This window comes from Crocodylus siamensis, chromosome 5 (genome assembly GCF_052110815.1).
Source record: "Crocodylus siamensis isolate JL-2025a chromosome 5, ASM5211081v1, whole genome shotgun sequence".
Taxonomy (NCBI): Eukaryota; Metazoa; Chordata; order Crocodylia; family Crocodylidae; genus Crocodylus; species Crocodylus siamensis.
In genome coordinates this window covers 198,311,673-198,330,140 of record NC_143399.1, presented here as the reverse complement: position 1 = coordinate 198,330,140, position 18,468 = coordinate 198,311,673, and the positions used below count along the sequence as shown (strand labels likewise).

Sequence of the window (18,468 nt, the reverse complement as noted above, 5' to 3'; positions counted from 1 at the left end):
TATATTACATTATTTCTTCAAGCCAGTTTGAATTCTTTCACTACTTCCTTTTCTGAATGATCTATTTGAGAAGTTTCTAAATACTATTTTTCCCCTATAAAGTATTTCAAAAAATAAAGTCTCAGTCAAAAGGAGAGAGAATTCAGCATGACCTGAGTCATCATGTAACATTTCTATACAAACAGTATTTATTTGAGAAGGTAGTGGGTATAGTGTACACTATCCTATGTAGTGGGCACGTCTACACGTGCATTTACGCACAACTAAATTTAATGTGCATTAAGCAATTTTTGGCAGGTGTCAACATGTGTAGGGACTTGGCATTAATGCTAGTCCCAAGTCCCTGCAGCCCTGCCATGTGTCCTGTGGCCACCGGGGGGAGCTCCAACCTCTGGCCACATGGCAGCCATGTTGAAGCCAGAGCCAGCTGCTAGCACCTGGTAGCCATCCGGGAAACTATGATCCCTAGAATGGGCGACTACTGTCGCCTTAGTCGGCGGGGGGCACTCCCCCCCTGCAACCAGTCCCACCAGGCGGGGGTGGGGAATCCCACCCCATGGGCGATCCCACTGCCCCGAGGGACACCTGCGGCCAATTCCACAACAGCCAATCGCTGCAGCCACTTCTGGGAGTGGCTGTGGCCTCTTCCAGGAGCAGCTGCAGTGATCGGGTGATGCTTGCAGGGGGGGCACTAGCGCTCGCACTCCTTGCCCATCACCTAAGCAGTGAGCACGGCTGGTCAGGGGATGCACTGGCACTCTCAATGCTGTGCGTTGCCACCGATGCTACGCACTAATGCTATGCGTAGCCAGCTCCTTCCCTGCCCAGGAGCCACATGCCCAGTGCAGGGACAGCATACAGCAACTCCTTCCTTGCCCACCCTGCCTCCCCATGCCAGGGCTGCCCCTGCCCTTGCCAGTGATGCCCAGTGCCCTGCTGCTCCAGCTCAGCCCCTGCCAGCAACAAGCAGCACCCTATGCACCTACTGGCCATGGTGCTGGCCCCAGGGCCCCCCCTCCCCCACTCCTTCCCCAGGCACCACGACAGCTGCACACCTGCCAGCGGGGGCCAGGGCACTGGCTACAGGAGGCCTTGTCTGACCCCACCTGCTGCAGTCTTTGGTCCCTGCCACCCACACCCCCGCTATCCCCGGCCCACCTCCAGCACCACTCTCAGGACATGCACATGGGTGAAATAAAATAACCAACTTTATTACCTTCACAACACCCACCCCCATCTCTCCCCCTCAACCAACAGAGCCCCTCGCCACCCACCAAGGCTGGGCTCAGGCTGGCCCCCTAGTGGCATGGCAGACACTGCACTAAAGTTAATGCTGAGTCACATCTACACGTGCATTAATGTGCATTAATTAATCACGCCTAAATTTGATACCTGCATTTTCAGGTATCAAATTTAGGTGCGATTAGCCTAAGTTAACACGCATTAAGGGTGTGCATGTGTAGACACATGCCCGTAATGCTCATTAACTTAGGTTAGTGTGCATTAACGTGCCTCATGTAGACGTGCCCAATATTCTGTAATAATTTTTTACTGAGTATTTCATGCAAGGATCTCAGATGTCTTTACAAGTGTTAATTCTTACCATATTCCACAGTTCAGAGAAACAAGATATGATTCTTGGAAACACAGACCCCAGAAGAGACGATGTGATAGCACTGGAAATAGAAGTTAAAGGTTCAACAGAACCATTTCAACTGCTTTTGGAACCGTATGCTATTTTCATTCCTGGAGAAAACTTTATTGGTATTAATGTTAGAAAATCATTTAAGGTGTGTCTGCTTCTGATTTTGTTACTGCTTATGGTATAACCAAACCCTGTGATATTACCGAAAGCCATATTGGTACAGTCCGAGGGTGTCAAACAATGGGCCTATTGGCCATATTTGGCCCATGGAGGTGGGTCATACAGCCTACAGGACTTTTTGCCGTGGCTGTTGGCAGCCAAGAAGTTAATCCCACTGCTCCTGAAGCTCCATAATTGGAGCTGCTGGAGCCACAGTTTGTGAGGCCAACAACCCAGGGGTTAATGCTGCTAGCTGATTCTGGTTTTCGGTTGCTGCTGGTGGCTAAAATCTGTGATGTACACCACTAAGTGATGTACCACTCTTAACATTTTCTCAGGGTTGCACTGCTTTCTGTACCAGCTGTGGCTCCTCTAGTCAGGTAAATTGGACTTGATTCTTGCAGGAAACTTCCTTTTAGGAGGCTTCTCCCGCAGCTGATGATCAGGGACTCAGAACAGTTTCTTCAAATTGTTAGTTTGCCCAAAGGTCCATATCAAGCAGCAAAACGGGTTACAATCACAGAAGGGTCTATATGTGTACATCTTGTCTCACTAAAACCTTATTCTTGCCTTGCAAGTCCCATTCTTTGCTCTGTCTGGGCTGAGAGAGGCACAGAGCTCTGCAGTAGATCTTCTCTGTCTGTCTCTCTCAGGGTATGGACTTGACACATTTACTTTGGAGCATTTTCAGTGCTGTTCTCTGGTATAAAGTCACTTCTGAGGAAGCCAGAAGTACATTAACTCCAGGAGAACTTCCTTGGATCTTGCAGTCTTTTTGGGTGTATGCTGTGATCTTTGTGCATTGGAGTCAGAGATGAGCAGACAGACAGCACAAACCCCCAGTATTTCATACCTTACAAATAAATAGGGGGTATTTGATAGTGGCAAAAAATAAATGGGCTTCAGAGCATGAAAGGCCCCTTCAAAGTACTTTTGGGAATATAAGTGAGGACTGTTTGCCAGCAGATCTGAAGAATTGAAGTAAGATCTGTTCTTCTCCACCATTTTTGGTAGAATGGGGGAGACAGTCTGAAAGATATGAAACATTTTAACATCCTTCTTAAAGGATAGCATAATGAGTTTTTTCAAATTTCAGTGAAAAAGTCAGCATCTATTGAACCACCTGTGCATCAGCTGTCAGACCCGAACTATTTTGGTCCCTTTTATAAACCAGAGAAAAGGGATTTATGAGTCAGCTAACAGCAACTCATCCTTTGACCTGGAGAGTACATGCCTAGTATGAAGTTCTTCACCTGCCAGTTCTCACGGTCTTCAAATCCTTTCTAAACAAGTCCTCAAATATATTCACAAAAGACCGGTCAGGCCCTAAAATTGATGTTAGAATTTTTATTGGATGTAAGTTTTAATTTGACTTCATAGTGATTTTAAATTCAAAGACTGCGTCCAGATGAGCATGGACATTTGGTTCCCTGGGGACAGCTAGCGGCAGTGCACCTTGTGCCACTGCTAGTTGTCCCCAGGGAATGCCTGTGCCACGCGTGCTCTGGCCGTGGCAAGTTACCCCGATTGGGGTAGGGGAGGCTGGAGCCAGTATTGTGTTGGGGACCTTGCCTGGGGACCTCCCGGGGCAGCAGCAGCAACAATCCTGCTACACGAAGCCTGGCCAGCCAAACCCTAGCTTTGGGCAGCTCATGCTGCCACTGCGTGCACTACTCCACCTTTTTTTTCTGCATTTTTTTTTTTGACCCCTGGATATCCAAAATCCTCCCTGCTGCTTCCTTGCAGCGTGGGGAACAACTGAACGTATGGTATGTGGTGCCACAGATGTGTCCGCAGAGCCACATACTGCATGGCCATGCTCATATGGACGCAGCCAAAGTGTGCAGACATTATACTTGCAATATATCTTTTTTTCCAGACAGGGTACGTCTGCATATTGCCATACAGTGATGTTGTTACTGCACTGTGCCTTAGTACTTCATTTTCCTTTAAGCAGGGAGTGCGCCACTATGGCAGTGTAGCTAATGATCATGTGTGATAGCTACATCGCTGTAACATGCTGTGCAGGAACGCTGTGTGCCTCTGTGTCACCATAGGGCGATGTGTAGGCACACCCACAGTGCTATTGTCAATAAAATGTCTTGTTGCAGGCTGCTTTGAAAGCATAAAATGTTTTGTTTAGCTCATTAAATTTTAACTGTTTTAGATGTGGAACAACAGCAAATCATCTGTCAAATATTCCTGGGGAAAAATCAGTGAATGTGATATACTTGAAGTTGAACCTCATACTGGATTTATAGGTGAAATTCCTAAGCCTTGTACATGACTTTTTAAACTAAAACCCTGTAAGTTATTAAGAGCTGAAGAGCAAAGTGGTAAAGTGTCATGTTGCTAAAATGTGTATTATAAAGTAGATGCTGGGGAAGTCTTCCCACCGATTTCCTTAAGTCGTTTTTTTAAATTGCTTCCAGTTCCCTCTTCCCTCAAAAAACTGCCCCCCATCTTTCCCCTGTTCCAAGACTCTGTGCCCGCTCCATATCCATAGATTGTTTTTTTTGTTTTGTTTTTTTAAATCTAGAAGCCAACGAATGCTGTGGATTTGAACTGAACTTTACTGGAGGCAAACCAGGACATGCCAGCCACAATCTGCACTGCAAAATTGAACACTCCACAGAGCCAGTTGTGCTGCACGCTGAGGCTGCTTTTAAGGTGAGGACAAACAATTTTTCAGGGGAACTAGGTGGTACTAGGATAATTGTAGCCTTTTATCTTGGCTGCCATCAAATCCAGCTGCAAAATTGGTGATACACAGATTCTTGTCCACTAACAGCTGTTGGGTGCTGTATGTGAAAGAAGTCGGTGATGTTGATCCAGTTTATACAGGGTGCCCCTTGCTTCTTCAGCAGTCTAGCACTCTGGCTATAAGAGGTGTTCATAAGTGAGAGGGATGCTCATCTCACTGCTTCTGAAGGCAAACTCCTTGCGGGCACCAGGGACCCCTTGCTTTCCTCCATTCCCCTCTCTCTGCCACCTCACCATCTCCCTCTATGTTAGGGACTCTCTGTGACCCCAACACCTCTCTCATGCCAGATGCTCTGTGTACATTTCTTGCTTCTCCCATTCATTGTCTCCCATCTTCCCTCCAGGCCAAGGCTGTATGACTGTCTGTTTCCCGCTTTAATCCCATATCCCTCGCACAAGGGTCTCATTCTGGACTTCCGCATGTTCCCCTTACCAAGGTGTGTCTGCCTCCCTTTCCTCCCATGCTAAGAGCTCTCTGCATGCCCGTTCTTCCCCTTCTTTCCCCCTGGTTATCTTTTTCTTTCTCACAAGGGGTGCCTGTAGACCTGCAGAGATGCAGTTCTGACATGCTGTAATTACAGTGTGTCCGAGCAGACTCAACGAATCGAGTCTGCTCTAGCATGCTAATTAGTGCGCTTCAGCAGCTTCCATGTCTTGTGTATTCAGCATCCCTGCACTTCAGAATAGTGGCAGGGGGCACTTTAACTAAAGCTTATTGAAAAGCTTTAGTTAAAATGCCCCCATCACCATTGTGAAGTGCAGGAAGCTGAATACACAAAACACTGCAGGCATTTTAGTTAGAGCAGCTTTCAGACCTGCTCTAATTAAAGCTCCCTCCCCCTCCCCCCCACATCCCTGGAATAATATAAAGACACCCACTAGGACATTAGTCAGGATATCAGTCTCCCACGTGCTGACCAAGTGCAAGAGGTTCACTGTGTCCTGTACTGCCCTGTTCTGGTTTCCCCTTTTCCCCAAAGTCCGTAGGATTTTTGGATTTTTGCTCAGTAATGCCTAGAACATCCCTTGAGAGTATGAAGCTGATCAGGCAGGACATTCTGTACAAGCAAATAGAGAAGTGCCACTCAGTGGAGCATAAGGTCTCACTGTGCCTGACTAGTTATGTAGTATGGTCTGTGCTAGCAGCCAAACTATTTTCAAACAGATAGATGGCCTATCATTGACCCCTGTCCTTAGCAACTTCCGTGGTGCATAAGCCATGGACTCTGACAGTTTCTGCAAAGCAGACCTTGAAAGCTAGATGTCAAGGGGTTGCTCTTAGTTTCTGCATGGAATTTATACCACTCAAAAAAGCTAGGTGGATGACTCTGAGCAACTGCAGCTGTGTGAGACTTGTTCTCACAATTAGTTAAGAGGAAGAACACAGACTATGCTTACAGGTTGCACCCATCACTCAAAGATACCTGCTGGGGGACGGTTTGTGGGGGAAATAGCTGCTGGGCCTTCTAAATGTCTGGTGCCCAATATGTGGTATGTACAAGATGAGACCCTGCCGCTTTGTGTGTCATGTCTGTTCTATACCAGAAGGGCCTCATCCACCACCCATTTGAAATAAATGGGAAAGCTCATGCTGATTTGTTCAAGTCTCAAAACAGGATTTTGGTCTTTAGGCCCATCAGACACCCATTCATGAGGACTAAATTCATGTGCAAATGCAAATCTGAAATCTCAGTCTTCATTTTAATCAGAGGAGCTATTTCCTTGATGACCATATGATCTTTTCTGCAGCAGATATTATACTTTTGCTTTCCGATATTTTATGTAACTGTAAACATAAAACTTAACTAATGTGTGCTTTGTAATTCGGTAGTTTTGGTAAAAAAAAAATAAAAAAAAAATTAAAGTTATGTTATTTCGTCCTAGGGTCCAGTTCTTTCTATTGGTGTTCCATCACTTCAGTTGGGTTTAATTAAGTTGGGAGAAAATGTGTTAAGCTCCTTTGAGATTCAAAACCTAAGTCCATTGCCAGCACAGTGGAGAATGCAAGAAAGTCGAGCCTGTTTAGGTGAAAGGAATGAAGAGGTAGGTCATACCCTGTGAACAACCATACCCAGAGCCAGCTGTTCTCTCATCTTTGCTATTTATCTTTCATTGTCATTTTTCTTATCATGATGATCAAACTCTTTGCACATCAGAAAACAGTTTTATTAAGTGAAATACTGTTGCCAGTTTTCTTCATTTCCTTTTATCACAGATTCCCTGATGACCTAATTTTATGACAGGTTGAACATTTCCTTTGGGAACAGCTAGTGGCTTCAACTCCCATTAATATGAATAGAAAGTGAAGGGATTAATGAGAAGTGCTTATAATCTCTCAGAAAGATGTTATTGCAGAATTAGGGCCTATGAATATTAAACAATATATTTTAAAAAATACAAAGAATAAAAATATACAAATAATTAAAAGCTTCCTGCTGACAAAATACCAACCAACACTGCTTATGAGCACTCATGTTGTCTATTCTGTATCCTATTATTTGTCTGCAGAGTCTATTTTATAAAATAATCCCTCTAATATGTCTTGGATATGGTTTAAAGTGATTATATTCATTTCATTATTCTTCTGTACCTGCCCCAATGTCTGACTTGCCCGCTCTGTTCCCAGTTTTTTTAAACAGTTAATGTTGGTGTATTTCTAGCCATTTTGACCAGGTACTGCCTCCAACCTCATGAAAATACCCAGATTTTGTTCCACATCCACTTAACAGAAAGATCTTATGGACACAGCAGTTCATGTCATGTTCACACTCTGCTTTAGGCATCATCTTAAATCTCCTTGAAGGCTGACACCAGTATGCAGTAAACCACCAAAATACTGAGCAAGCACAATATTTTGGTTTTTTGCCATCTGTATTGGCTATCTGTAAACTTCCAGACTGCTGTTAAAGTTTATTTTGACCTACATGGATCTGGGACTTCCCTGCTTGGAAGATCACATTTTACTTTTTCTCACGCAGTTGCAATTGAATTTAGCAGGTGAAAGCTGAATCTTGAGCTCCTGTGGTTTGAATGTGAGGAGGTGGGCTGACCTGGTGTTTTGATAAGAGTTTATTCTGATGTGAATTTATACCCTGCTTAGGCTGTAAAATAACCAGAAAGTATAGACCTAAAGAACATGCAGCAAATATGGGATTTGAGGAAGAGGGTGTATTGCCTGATGGTTGATAGTCAGTGGGAGTTATGCATGCTTATTTGAAGGCAAAATTTGATCTCATCACAAAGCCCAACCTTTTTTGGATGGACCAGGTCAATCCTGCAAGTCAGTTATAAGTTGCTTCCTGCTGCTAAAAATTGAAGATCTGCACCATATTCCTAGTACCTTGATCTTGATCGGTTGAGACTCTGTGGCCACATCTACATGGGACACTGACTGCACAGTTGTTATTGTGCAGTCATTTAGTACTTGCATACCCAAGTACTAAATGTTTGCGCAGTAACCAGTGTTACTCTACAGTAGCATTCCCACATGGCTGCCTGGTGACACTGGCTGAGCAATAGCTCATTACTACTGCACAGTAGCGTCACGTCATGGCTCATGCACTGCGACGCAACTACGCAGTATTTAACGAGCTACTGCACAGTAAGCGTCTTGTGTAGACACAGCCTGTGTCCTTTAGCTGAAGCCTTTCTTCATATGTCAGAGGTATCTCACCAATCTGAGTTCTTGGTATCAGTGGTTCACTGCTGTCTGAGAGCTTCTGAGAGATGCTTGTCATGTTTGTTTCCTCTCTGTTACCAGGTCTCCCCATTCACAATTCGGCCATCTGATGGAGAATTACGTCCTTTAGGTGAATGCAGGGTATCAGTCGTGTTTGAGGCCCGCCGATGTCAGCATCTCCAGACTGTGTTAGACCTAGTGGTAGAAAACGGAGAAAAAAGGTGAGGGGTAAAGGATGGGAGGTTTCTTCACCATCTTCTATGTGTCTTGTGATTTCTATGGTTATCTCCTGAAACAGCACAATGCGTCAGAATCTCAGCACTCCGGACAGAGCATATAGCCTTTCATTAAATTATGCAAATAAAAACTTGGGTAAATGTCTGCCTGCATGCTGTTGTGTAGCTAACACATCTCACTGACAGTACCTTTGTGTGTCCATTTCCAGTCATCTTCCTGTTTTTGCTGAAGTGCAGACTCCCCAGGCTTGTCTGATTTCCAGTCACCTAGTATTCAGTGAAATTTATATTGGAGCTCCAGCACAAGCAAACATCAGACTTTTTAACCAGATGCTGCTGCCTGCAAAATACTGTTGGGGAGAGGTAAGCAGCTTTTTAGTGTGAGGAAAAGTGTTGACAGGGTGCAATAAAGGCAGGGGCTGTAAGCACTACCACAATACAAGTAATAAAAATGATGAAGAGATGCATTGTAGAACGCGTGTGTTGTGACCGCTGTAATTGGGTCAGCAGCAGCAGTTAAATTTGGGAACCTTGTGCACCAAACCTCCTTAGATAAGAGCAACTGTCATCTGGTACTAATAGCTGGCTTGTATTCTGTATGTTGGCCTGTCAGTAGAGCAGGGATAGGACATGTTTAGCCAGTGTGCTAGAAGAGGATTGCACTAGGTAATTCTCTTTGATTCTGCAAAGCTAATGTATGATGCACCATAATAGTGTGTGATGTTACAGAGTACCAAAGAAGGTCCTTACTTTGATTGTTATCCCAACCTAGGCCTTTGTGGGCAGGCATGTGGAACAAGTGTGCAGATAATAATTACAGAAAGTGTGTAAGGGTGAGATCCAGAAGAGCACTTGGGCACCGCAGCACCGAATGATGCAATGCATAGCTTTTAGGAGGCTGGTGCCTGGTCTGGAATCCAGAACCTGAGCAAGATTTCTTACTTGTACAGTGTATGGGGGCTCGGGACAGAATCCAAAACAAACGTGTGTAGTGTTCATGCGTTTTACGTGGAGCATTAAAATGGTCCTTGGAGTGAATGGTCATTAAAATGGTCCTTGGAGTGAAGATGGGAACCCAGGTCTCCACACTTCCAGCTGAGTGCCCTAACTACTATACAGAGTCGTATTCATTCTTGCTCTCTCTTTCTGGCTCACTGAGTGGCATAGCTGCAACAAGGCTGGAGAGTGCCGTCCCAAAACAGCCGGTCAGCTGAGGTTAGGTACCTCCAGGGATGTGGGAGATGAGTATTTGAACCCCAGAGGGAAGGAGGGAATGAAACCCAGGGCTTTTGCATCCTGAATCAGTGCTCAAACCAAGTGTTGCATAGAAAGGAGTTGCTGCCACCACTGATCTTTTAGAAAGAAGCAGCAGCTACCAGGCTTTGCTGTGTGGAAAAGCACACCCTGGGTGGGTGGGTGTGCATGGAGTACTCCAAGAATATCTAGTGGATCTAGTAGATCCAGCCCTTCCAGAGAGGTAGGTAGAAAAGCCCCTTGTTTCTGAATCTTGGGTAGGCTGAGGCATGAAAGAGGTGCCAAGTTGCTTAGACTGAGGTGCTTCTGGGCATGCTGAGAAGCAGAACCTTAGCACCTGGGAAACGTCAGGGTCAAGGAAGCCTATTCCCTAGAAAGCTTAATCACCTCTAGGGTTAGAAGGCAGCTGAGCTGCAGTGTTCAGGATCACAGATACACAGTGAAATGCCTCAATTCCCCCCAACCTCCACTTAGTTCTATTTGAATGTGGCCTTAAGCATCTAATTGCAATATTGAAATGAAGAGGTGTTTGAAGTGGGTCTGGATTTTACAGGTTATAATTGTGACCATCCACAAGTGTACAGGTTGCTTCATCCTTGTGGTTATCCTCTCTCTGAGAATGCATTTTGAAGGGAGGAGATTTATCCCGTTGCAGGTAATGCATATCTCATCTCTTTGGCAGCTCATTGGGAGTCAGTCTGCTCTCTGCTCTGTCATTGTCACCCCAGCAAGTGGCATTTTGGGCCCAAACGAAGAAAAAGAATTGTGTGTGGAGTTGACAGCTAACACTCTGGTAAGTGTAAAAACCAGCTTAAAAATGAACCGGGAACCAGGAGTTTCTTAATTTACCACTATGAGCAGGTCACCCACCCAGCTTCCTTAATTGAGGCCCGGCAGTGCAGTGTCCAGGGTTATTGGCCAGTTTATTTTACAGGAGACAACCATGTCCCCACAGTAAAAAGAAAGCAACAAATGAAGCCAGTGTGCCAGCAGCAAACAAGCAAAGAAACCCAAACTTGCAGTCTTTCTGCAGCCCTTGAGAGAAGGCTGGAAGACTCTGTACTCCCTAAGCAGCAGTAGCATCTCCTTTCCCACTTTGAAAACTCCTGGCGCTCTGGTGTAGTGCCCAAAGACTGGAAGAAGGCCAATGTGGTGCCGATCTTCAAGAAAGGGAGGAGAGTGGATCTGGCTAACTACAGGCCCATTAGCCTGACTTCTATCCTGGGGAAGATCTTAGAAAAGTTTATCAAGGAGGCCATCCTTGAGGGACTGGCCCAGGCTAGCATCCTAAGGGACAGCCAGCATGGGTTTGTTGGAGGTAGGTCTTGTTTGACCAATCTCATTTCCTTCTATGACCAGGTGACCTATCACCTGGACAAGGGAGAAGAGATTGATGTCATATATCTTGACTTCAAAAAAGCCTTTGATCTGGTATCCCACGATCACCTCTTGGCCAAACTGGCCAGTTGTGGCCTTGGCTCCACCACGATCCGCTGGCTGGGAAACTGGCTCCGTGGTCGGACCCAGAGGGTTGTAATTGATGGCAGTCACTTATCATGGTGCCCTGTGACCAGTGGGGTCCCTCAAGGCTCTGTCCTGGGACCCATACTGTTCAACATCTTCATTAACAATGTGGACATTGGAGTCAGGAGTGGACTGGCCAAGTTCACCGATGACACCAAACTTTGGGGCAAAGCATCCATGCCAGAAGATAGGCGGGTGATCCAGGCTGACCTGGACAAGCTCAGCAAATGGGCAGACGAGAACCTCATGGTGTTTAACGCCGATAAATGCAAGGTTCTCCACCTTGGGAGGAAAAACCTGCAGCACCCTTATAGGCTCGGCAGTGCTACGTTGGTTAGCGCTACAGAAGAAAAAGACTTGGGGGTCATCATTGACCACAAGATGAACATGAGCTTGCAATGCGATGCTGCGGCTAGTAAAGCGCCCAAAATGCCGGCATGCATCCATAGATGCTTCTCGAGCAAATCCCGGGACGTCATTCTCCCCTTGTACTCGGCCTTGGTGAGGCTGCAGCTGGAGCACTGCATCCAGTTTTGGGCTCCACAATTCAAAAAGGATGTGGAGAAGCTTGAGAGAGTCCAGAGGAGAGCCGCGCGCATGATCAGAGGTCAGGAAAACAGACCTTATGATGACAGGCTGAGAGCCATGGGGCTCTTCAGCCTGGAAAAGCGCAGGCTCAGGGGTGATCTGATGGCCACATATAAGTTTATCAGGGGTGACCACCAGGATCTGGGGGAATGTCTGTTCACCAGAGCGCCCCAAGGGATGACGAGGTCGAACGGTCACAAACTCCTGCAAGACCGTTTCAGGCTGGACATAAGGAAGAATTTCTTTACTGTCCGAGCCCCCAAGGTCTGGAACAGTCTGCCAGCGGAGGTGGTTCAAGCACCTACATTGAACAGCTTCAAGAGTAAATTGGACACCTTCAAGAGTAAATTGGTAAATCCTATGACCCCAGCTGACTTCCTGCCCTTTGGGCAGGGGGCTGGACTCGATGATCTCCCAAGGTCCCTTCCAGCCCTGATGTCTATGAAATCTATGAAATCTATGAAACTTGCACTCTGCTGGCAGAGCTTTCAACCCCCCCTCACTTATTATTCATCAGTAACAGCTGGCCTTCTAGTTCTCCAGCCAGGTAACCTACAGACCGCGCTGCCTACCAGCAACAGGGCCCCGGCCCCTGAAGGCTGTACTTCCTTACAGCCTCCATTTGGTAGTGGTTAGGGCCACTCCATTCACAGAGCCCAAGCCTGGGCATCTTCAGGAAACATTAGAAGACCATTTTGGGGGGGCTGGCTTTTAGCAGGAGTTACATTTTGGGGCATTGTCTGGGGAATTTGTTGTTTAGCACATACTATTTTCTTTTAATATTTTATCTCTATTCATAATTTTCATAATGTTAGTTATTGTAAGCTACCCTGAGCCTTCTCCCGAGAGGATGTCATGGAAATCTAATAAATAAATCAGTAAAACAGATACATAAACATTGTGTTGCCTAGCACAACACAGCTTTGCATGCAATTTTCTGAAACTGTATTTCAAATATGCCTTACAGATTACCATGATTGAAGGCAGTAGATGATATGGTTTGAATTATACACACTTTAAATCAGCGCTGTTTTATGTCTTTGCTTCCCAGCCTTCTTTGTTTGCTTTTTATTATGCCTGTTTCTTAATACAAGATATTTAGTGCTTCTTTCATAACATACACATCCTCCCTTCTGTCATTGTGCCAGCTGTAAGTTAGAGGGTTGGCATCTGTTTTACAGCAGTGCTTTGATTTTACGGATGTAACTTAGCTCACAGAACATATTAGCATAATTGAAAGCTTGCATTAAAAAGGAGTTGCTGTGGTCAGCACTTTGCAATTCAAGCAGGACTATGAGAGATGCCACAGGATTTATCAGCTCCGAAATAAAGAGGCTTCTGCTGTTCAAGTTTATAATTTATGCAGGATGTAGAGATTCGTGGAATTTAAGACCAAAATGGTTATTCTTGACTTCCATCACAAACATCACCCTGCAGTTCCTGCATCAAAGCCAGTGACTTGAGGCCAAACTAAAGCATCTCTTTTAGAAAGCCACCTGGTCTTCATTTATTGTCCTTATATTCTTAAGAACTTCAGCACATCCAAATCTGTGTGCTGTATGAGAAGTAATGGTAAGTTTTGCTAACTGAAGTGTGGATAAGGCTTAAAGCAAGGAAGAGAAAACGGAGAGCTTCCAGAGGAGGCAGTCTAGTACTGAATTCAGATTAGGAGGAATTAAGGTGATGCAGCAGCCCAAGTAAATTTTCCTCCATATCTGAGGTGTTTACCTGACCAGAAATTATCAATGGATATAAGAAAAAATGGGCTAAGGATCTCTGACTTGACATGATTTTTTACATTTGCTCTTAAAACATGTTCTTAATTTTCTTTATGATCTATCACATTCCTTATGTTAACTTCCCACTTCCTTATCTCGTTCCAACTGCTCCTTACCTGCTGAAAATTACAGGAGGAAAGACTGAATTAATATGAGGTCAGGCAATTGGGTTTGGTTTCTGTAGGCAATTTACCACTGAAAAGAGTTTCCTTTCAGGTAGAAGTGGCAAACTTCCCTTATGGTATATTTTTAGGTTTACTATCTGACAATAGCATGCAATGTACAGTAACAGCAGCACACTTTTATTTTTGTACCTCCTACAAGGCAAGCTGGATGTAGCGTTTGGGTAAGATAAAAGAACGCGAAAGACTTCCCAGTTCTACTGTGATTCTGTTTTTAATTCAGTCAGATGTAAACATGTCTTATTGATATGGTTTTTGATGAGACCATGTTTTTTCTGTATCCTTAACTCCACTTACAAGACTGTATAATCTGGCCCTTATTAGGGTGAGCTGAAGGACCTTATCCTCTGCTGTAGCATAGAAGACATGAAGGATCCTCTTTTTCTGGCCATTTCTGGACGAGTAAAGGGACTGCATGTCACATACTCAGTACCCTATGACAGTGAAGTTATCAGGTAAGTGAGGGCATATACAATCACCACTCAAACCAGGTAAATGAAGGCTTATATAATCCTCCCTAACCTTTTTTGTTTGAACACTTTTAATGGGTACACTATGTTAGTCCTCATTGGAATACTACTCAAAACAAGCATTGATCAGTGCACAACTCGCCTAAAGAGGGAATGACTGTTTAGGATGCAGTACTGCAAAGAAGGACCTGGGGAACTACAGTAGACAAGAATATGAGCCAAGTGTGCTCTTGTTGCAAACAATGCCAACAGCCAAAACTGGGTTGTATTAGCAGCAGTGTCACTTGCAAATCAAGGGAAGGGATTCTTTTGATCTGTTCAGCACTGATGAGGCCTCACCTGGAGTACTATGTCCAGTTTTGGGCCCTGCACTTCAAGAAGTATGTGGACAGTTTGGCATGAGTCCAGCACAGAACAATGAAAATGATTATAGACCTGGGAGGCGAGACAGGTTACAGGTCAGTAACAGGTTAAACAGATGCTTTGCTGGGATGGTTTAGTCAGGGATGATCCTACTTTGTGAAGTCCCTTCCAGCCCTACTTCCCTGTGATCCTAAAGGCTCTGCTAAAGCATTGACCAAAGCATGTCTCACGTGAGTTACACAGACTGAAATATGCCTATAAGTTACGGGAGTTTAGGCCATTCAGATCCCTGATAAAGCTCTGACAAGGTTAAGTATTAAGGTTGGTTGATAAGGATGGGGCCAGATGGGCCAGATTGCAGAAGATAATGACAAAATATCAAGGATTAGTCAGTCTGGTGGAGATGTTGACATTTATTATGTAAATGCCTGATAGGAACAAAGTTATTTTGATCAGTGCATAAGAGGGCAACTGGAAATCCTCAGAACTTAGTATTGGGCTGGGGTTGTGCCCTACGCATTGGGCTGACACCTTGTAACCATTTTCCGTGCCTGTTAGTGAGTAAGTGCTTTGTAGGTAATAACTCTGGCAGAACTTTCACCCCTGAATTTAGCCTGTGATCATTCTTCCTATAACATCAAGGTCTTCAAGAGAACACAGACTGCCTATAGCAGCAGCAGCAGCGCAGACAGCACTTCGACAGAGCACTCATACACAGAAAATGACACCAAGCACACAAACGGAGGACAGCACATTGTATTTGTCCACCTGTTGTGGAAGCTTTGCTGAGCCAAGCCTCTCAGGCACTAGTCTGTAGAAAAATGGTGACTAGTCTGAGAGAGAACATTGGATCAGTTCTTTGGGGACCATAATTCCTGGTCAATCCAACCTTTGTCACTTAGCAGCTGCTGAGTGCAACATGGCTGATTATCACAGCAAAAGCAAAAGTAGGGAGCTTGTTAGTTGCCAGTTATTGATGGCAACATGGAAGACTTTAAGTTCCTTAATTTACATTTCCATTGCAAGGTTTTGAGAAACATCCGTTATGAACAGAGGAAGTAGAATGGAAGACATAATACCCTGAGTCAATTGGTAGCCATGATAGATGGAGATGGGAAGCTGGATTATGGACCGATTGCATCTCTGCCTTAAAAGATCCAAATAATGAGAAGAAATGAGGTTTCCACATTCCTGCTGTATGAAAGTAAATAGCAGCTCACTTTCTGTGGCCGGGGCATCCAGATTAACTGAACAAGGATGCATTGTGTAACCTGAGTTTGCACTAGCATCTAGGAAATGAAACTTCCAGGCAAGCTTTTCTCTTGAGGTTTCTGTTCCTGCAATAGCTGCCGTGGAAAAGTTGAATTTACTTCTCCGCAGACTAAGAGAGGGTTCAGGGGCACATAGACCTTGAAAGGGTCCGTATTATTTCCCCCACTTGCACCGTGCTTGCAAAAAGGCCTATTTCCCTCCCCATTAGGAGAAGGAAAAATCCAGAGGGCAGAAATTGCACTTGAATCAAACCCAAGCCCAGGATCTTAATACAACAAGTATAGTATTAGGAGGAAGGACTCCGCTTGTGCTTCTCCCCCCAGCTAGGCTAAACCATTCACAGGGACAACCTAGTCCTTTGGGAATGATTAACACTCACTGGAGCTCATAAATATTTCTCCCTGCCTGTTCTCCCTCTCAGTCCCTGTACTGAAGGCCTTCATATGCTTTCATGAATTAACCAGAGGCTGGGACGGTGCGGGCACTAAGATGCACAGTTGACAGCCCAGAGGTTGCAAGATGTGAATAAATGAGAGTTCTAATTTAATATTTCATGTCATTTCTATCTACAGTGATGAGAAACAAATGCTGCAGAGTTCTCAAGATCTTCTACTGGACTTCGGATCCGAAGTTCCATTCCAAGGCATAGTGAAGCGTCAGCTAATGATTACCAGTCATAGTGGGATTGAAGCTCCTTTCCGTGTGGAGGCTGATTATTTCAAAAGCTGTCTGCCTAAGCCAGAGGAACAAGGAAGCAGCCTGTGAGTGTTGCCCTTCTTGCTAATGAATCAAAGGCTAAATCTATTTTTTTTCCCTCTCATTCACACTGATGTAAATCTGGAGCAATTCTGTTGAAGTCAGTGGTGGTAAACTGGAGTTAGAGCATAATCATCCATCCATTTTTAAATCCTGTGCCAGCTCAGGGAGAAGAGTGCTTACTCTTGAATCAACAGCACTTAGCACCTTGCAATGCCCTTGTATTTCTGAAACGCGGTTCCTGATGTTTCGCTTGAGAACCGATGTACTGTCTGCCTGAGGTCTGCAGGAAACATATGCAGCCAGGTTTAAGTGGGTGAAATAACAAAGCACGATAGACTTTGGAGCTATGCTGCTCTGTGCCAGCTTAGGGTCTGGCACACAGAACATGGGACTTTGGGTTTAAATTATTTTATTTTTAAAGATGTTACTTTTAAAAGCCATCTTGCAGGTGTTGCCAGGAAGTCTGTCTTGGAGCTGTAACAACTGGCAGTCTGGTAGACCTAGCTATAATGTTAGCGGTACAGGATTATCATGGAGATTTTTTTCCTTTCTCAAGATCCACCACATGCCTAGTGAAGAGGACAGCCCAGATTACAAGGCATGTGGCCAACAGAGCACAATCAGGTATGGAAAAGCTATTTTTCCTTTCTAGCTCAGTCAGTCCAGTCCTAGATGGCAAACTCCAAGGATGAAATGTGGTGATGACATCACAACTGGCACATTCAGCAGTCCCATGCAAGGGAAAAGGGCTGAATGTGCCAGTAATGACACCTTTCATCCTTTGCACTTATCTGTTCAGGATGGGACCAAGACGCTGGTGAACAGCCTGGGACAGGCAGCACAAGGCTTGTCTATGGGGTTCTGTTTTACTGATAAAGGACATCAAGCTCCCGAGCTGCCAAGCCAGTCATTTAGATCAGGTCTAGAATTCAAAAGATTAGGGCAGACTGTGGCTTAACTTCAATCTCAGGCTGTTGCTTTGCTTTGAGTAGTGTTGGATGTACTGACAGTGAGAGCTGCCTTTGCTGCGTTGCACCTTGTTTATATTGCAGTATCTCCCAGTAACCCAGTTGGGAAGGATCAGGTCTCCCTTGTGCAAAGTGCTGTATCAATACACAGGACCAGACTCTGACCCCCATTCACCTAGAAGAGCACTTTTGTTCACACAGAGCTAGTGAGACTGCTCCTGAAGTAAGGTTCTGCTTTCTGTCCCATGGCAAATTAATATATAGTTTAGCACCAGCAGTTCTCAGAAGGCACCCTGTGATGCAGTTCCATGTGGTCCGCATCCCAAAACACATGTAAAAATGCCCATGCATCCTACTGCAGTGAGTTTATTTTTATTTTATTAATTTGCATTTTCAAGCATTACATTACTGCCTGGGAAAATGCAGGATCAGGAAATTGGGAGGCAGGTGGCCCCTGAAATGATTTTTCTTAAGTGCGACATAACATGACAACAGCTTGGAAGTGTGTGCAGTTTGGCTGTATGGGTTAGAGCCTCAGTGTAAATGGGTATTGCTCCATTGAAGTGAATGCAGTTATGCCAGATAGCAGCATCTGGCCTTGTACTTTCTTTGAAGGACAAAGTTTATTTTGTTTCCTCAAAAGCTTCCAAACTACAGCTTTCTGTCCTCTTTCAGCATTAGTAGCAGCATTGCTGTCTCATGGGAGAGGAGCTGCTTTCCATGTCCAGCCTTCCACAGGAACAATGAAAGCCTTCCAGAGACTAATTATAGAAATAACAGCCTACAACAACATGTGGGGAGAGTACCACGATGACCTCATCTGTGTGG

General features: G+C 44.9%; 1 protein-coding gene across 7 annotated transcripts in view; it reads left to right on the top strand.

Annotated features, from left to right (window-relative positions):
• The window catches only part of DLEC1 (DLEC1 cilia and flagella associated protein), a 60,430-nt gene that overhangs the window by 23,318 nt on the left and 18,644 nt on the right, over positions 1-18,468 (top strand). For all 7 annotated transcript variants that reach the window (XM_090047792.1, XM_090047793.1, XM_090047791.1 and 4 more), the window contains exons 16-26: positions 1,616-1,790; positions 3,972-4,065; positions 4,344-4,474; positions 6,452-6,610; positions 8,328-8,467; positions 8,692-8,845; positions 10,419-10,529; positions 14,133-14,263; positions 16,486-16,674; positions 17,229-17,296; positions 18,316-18,467. In XM_090047792.1, the coding sequence (XP_089903918.1) occupies positions 1,616-1,790; positions 3,972-4,065; positions 4,344-4,474; positions 6,452-6,610; positions 8,328-8,467; positions 8,692-8,845; positions 10,419-10,529; positions 14,133-14,263; positions 16,486-16,674; positions 17,229-17,296; positions 18,316-18,467 (1,504 nt within the window). The remainder of the gene's footprint in view (positions 1-1,615; positions 1,791-3,971; positions 4,066-4,343; positions 4,475-6,451; positions 6,611-8,327; positions 8,468-8,691; positions 8,846-10,418; positions 10,530-14,132; positions 14,264-16,485; positions 16,675-17,228; positions 17,297-18,315; position 18,468) is intronic.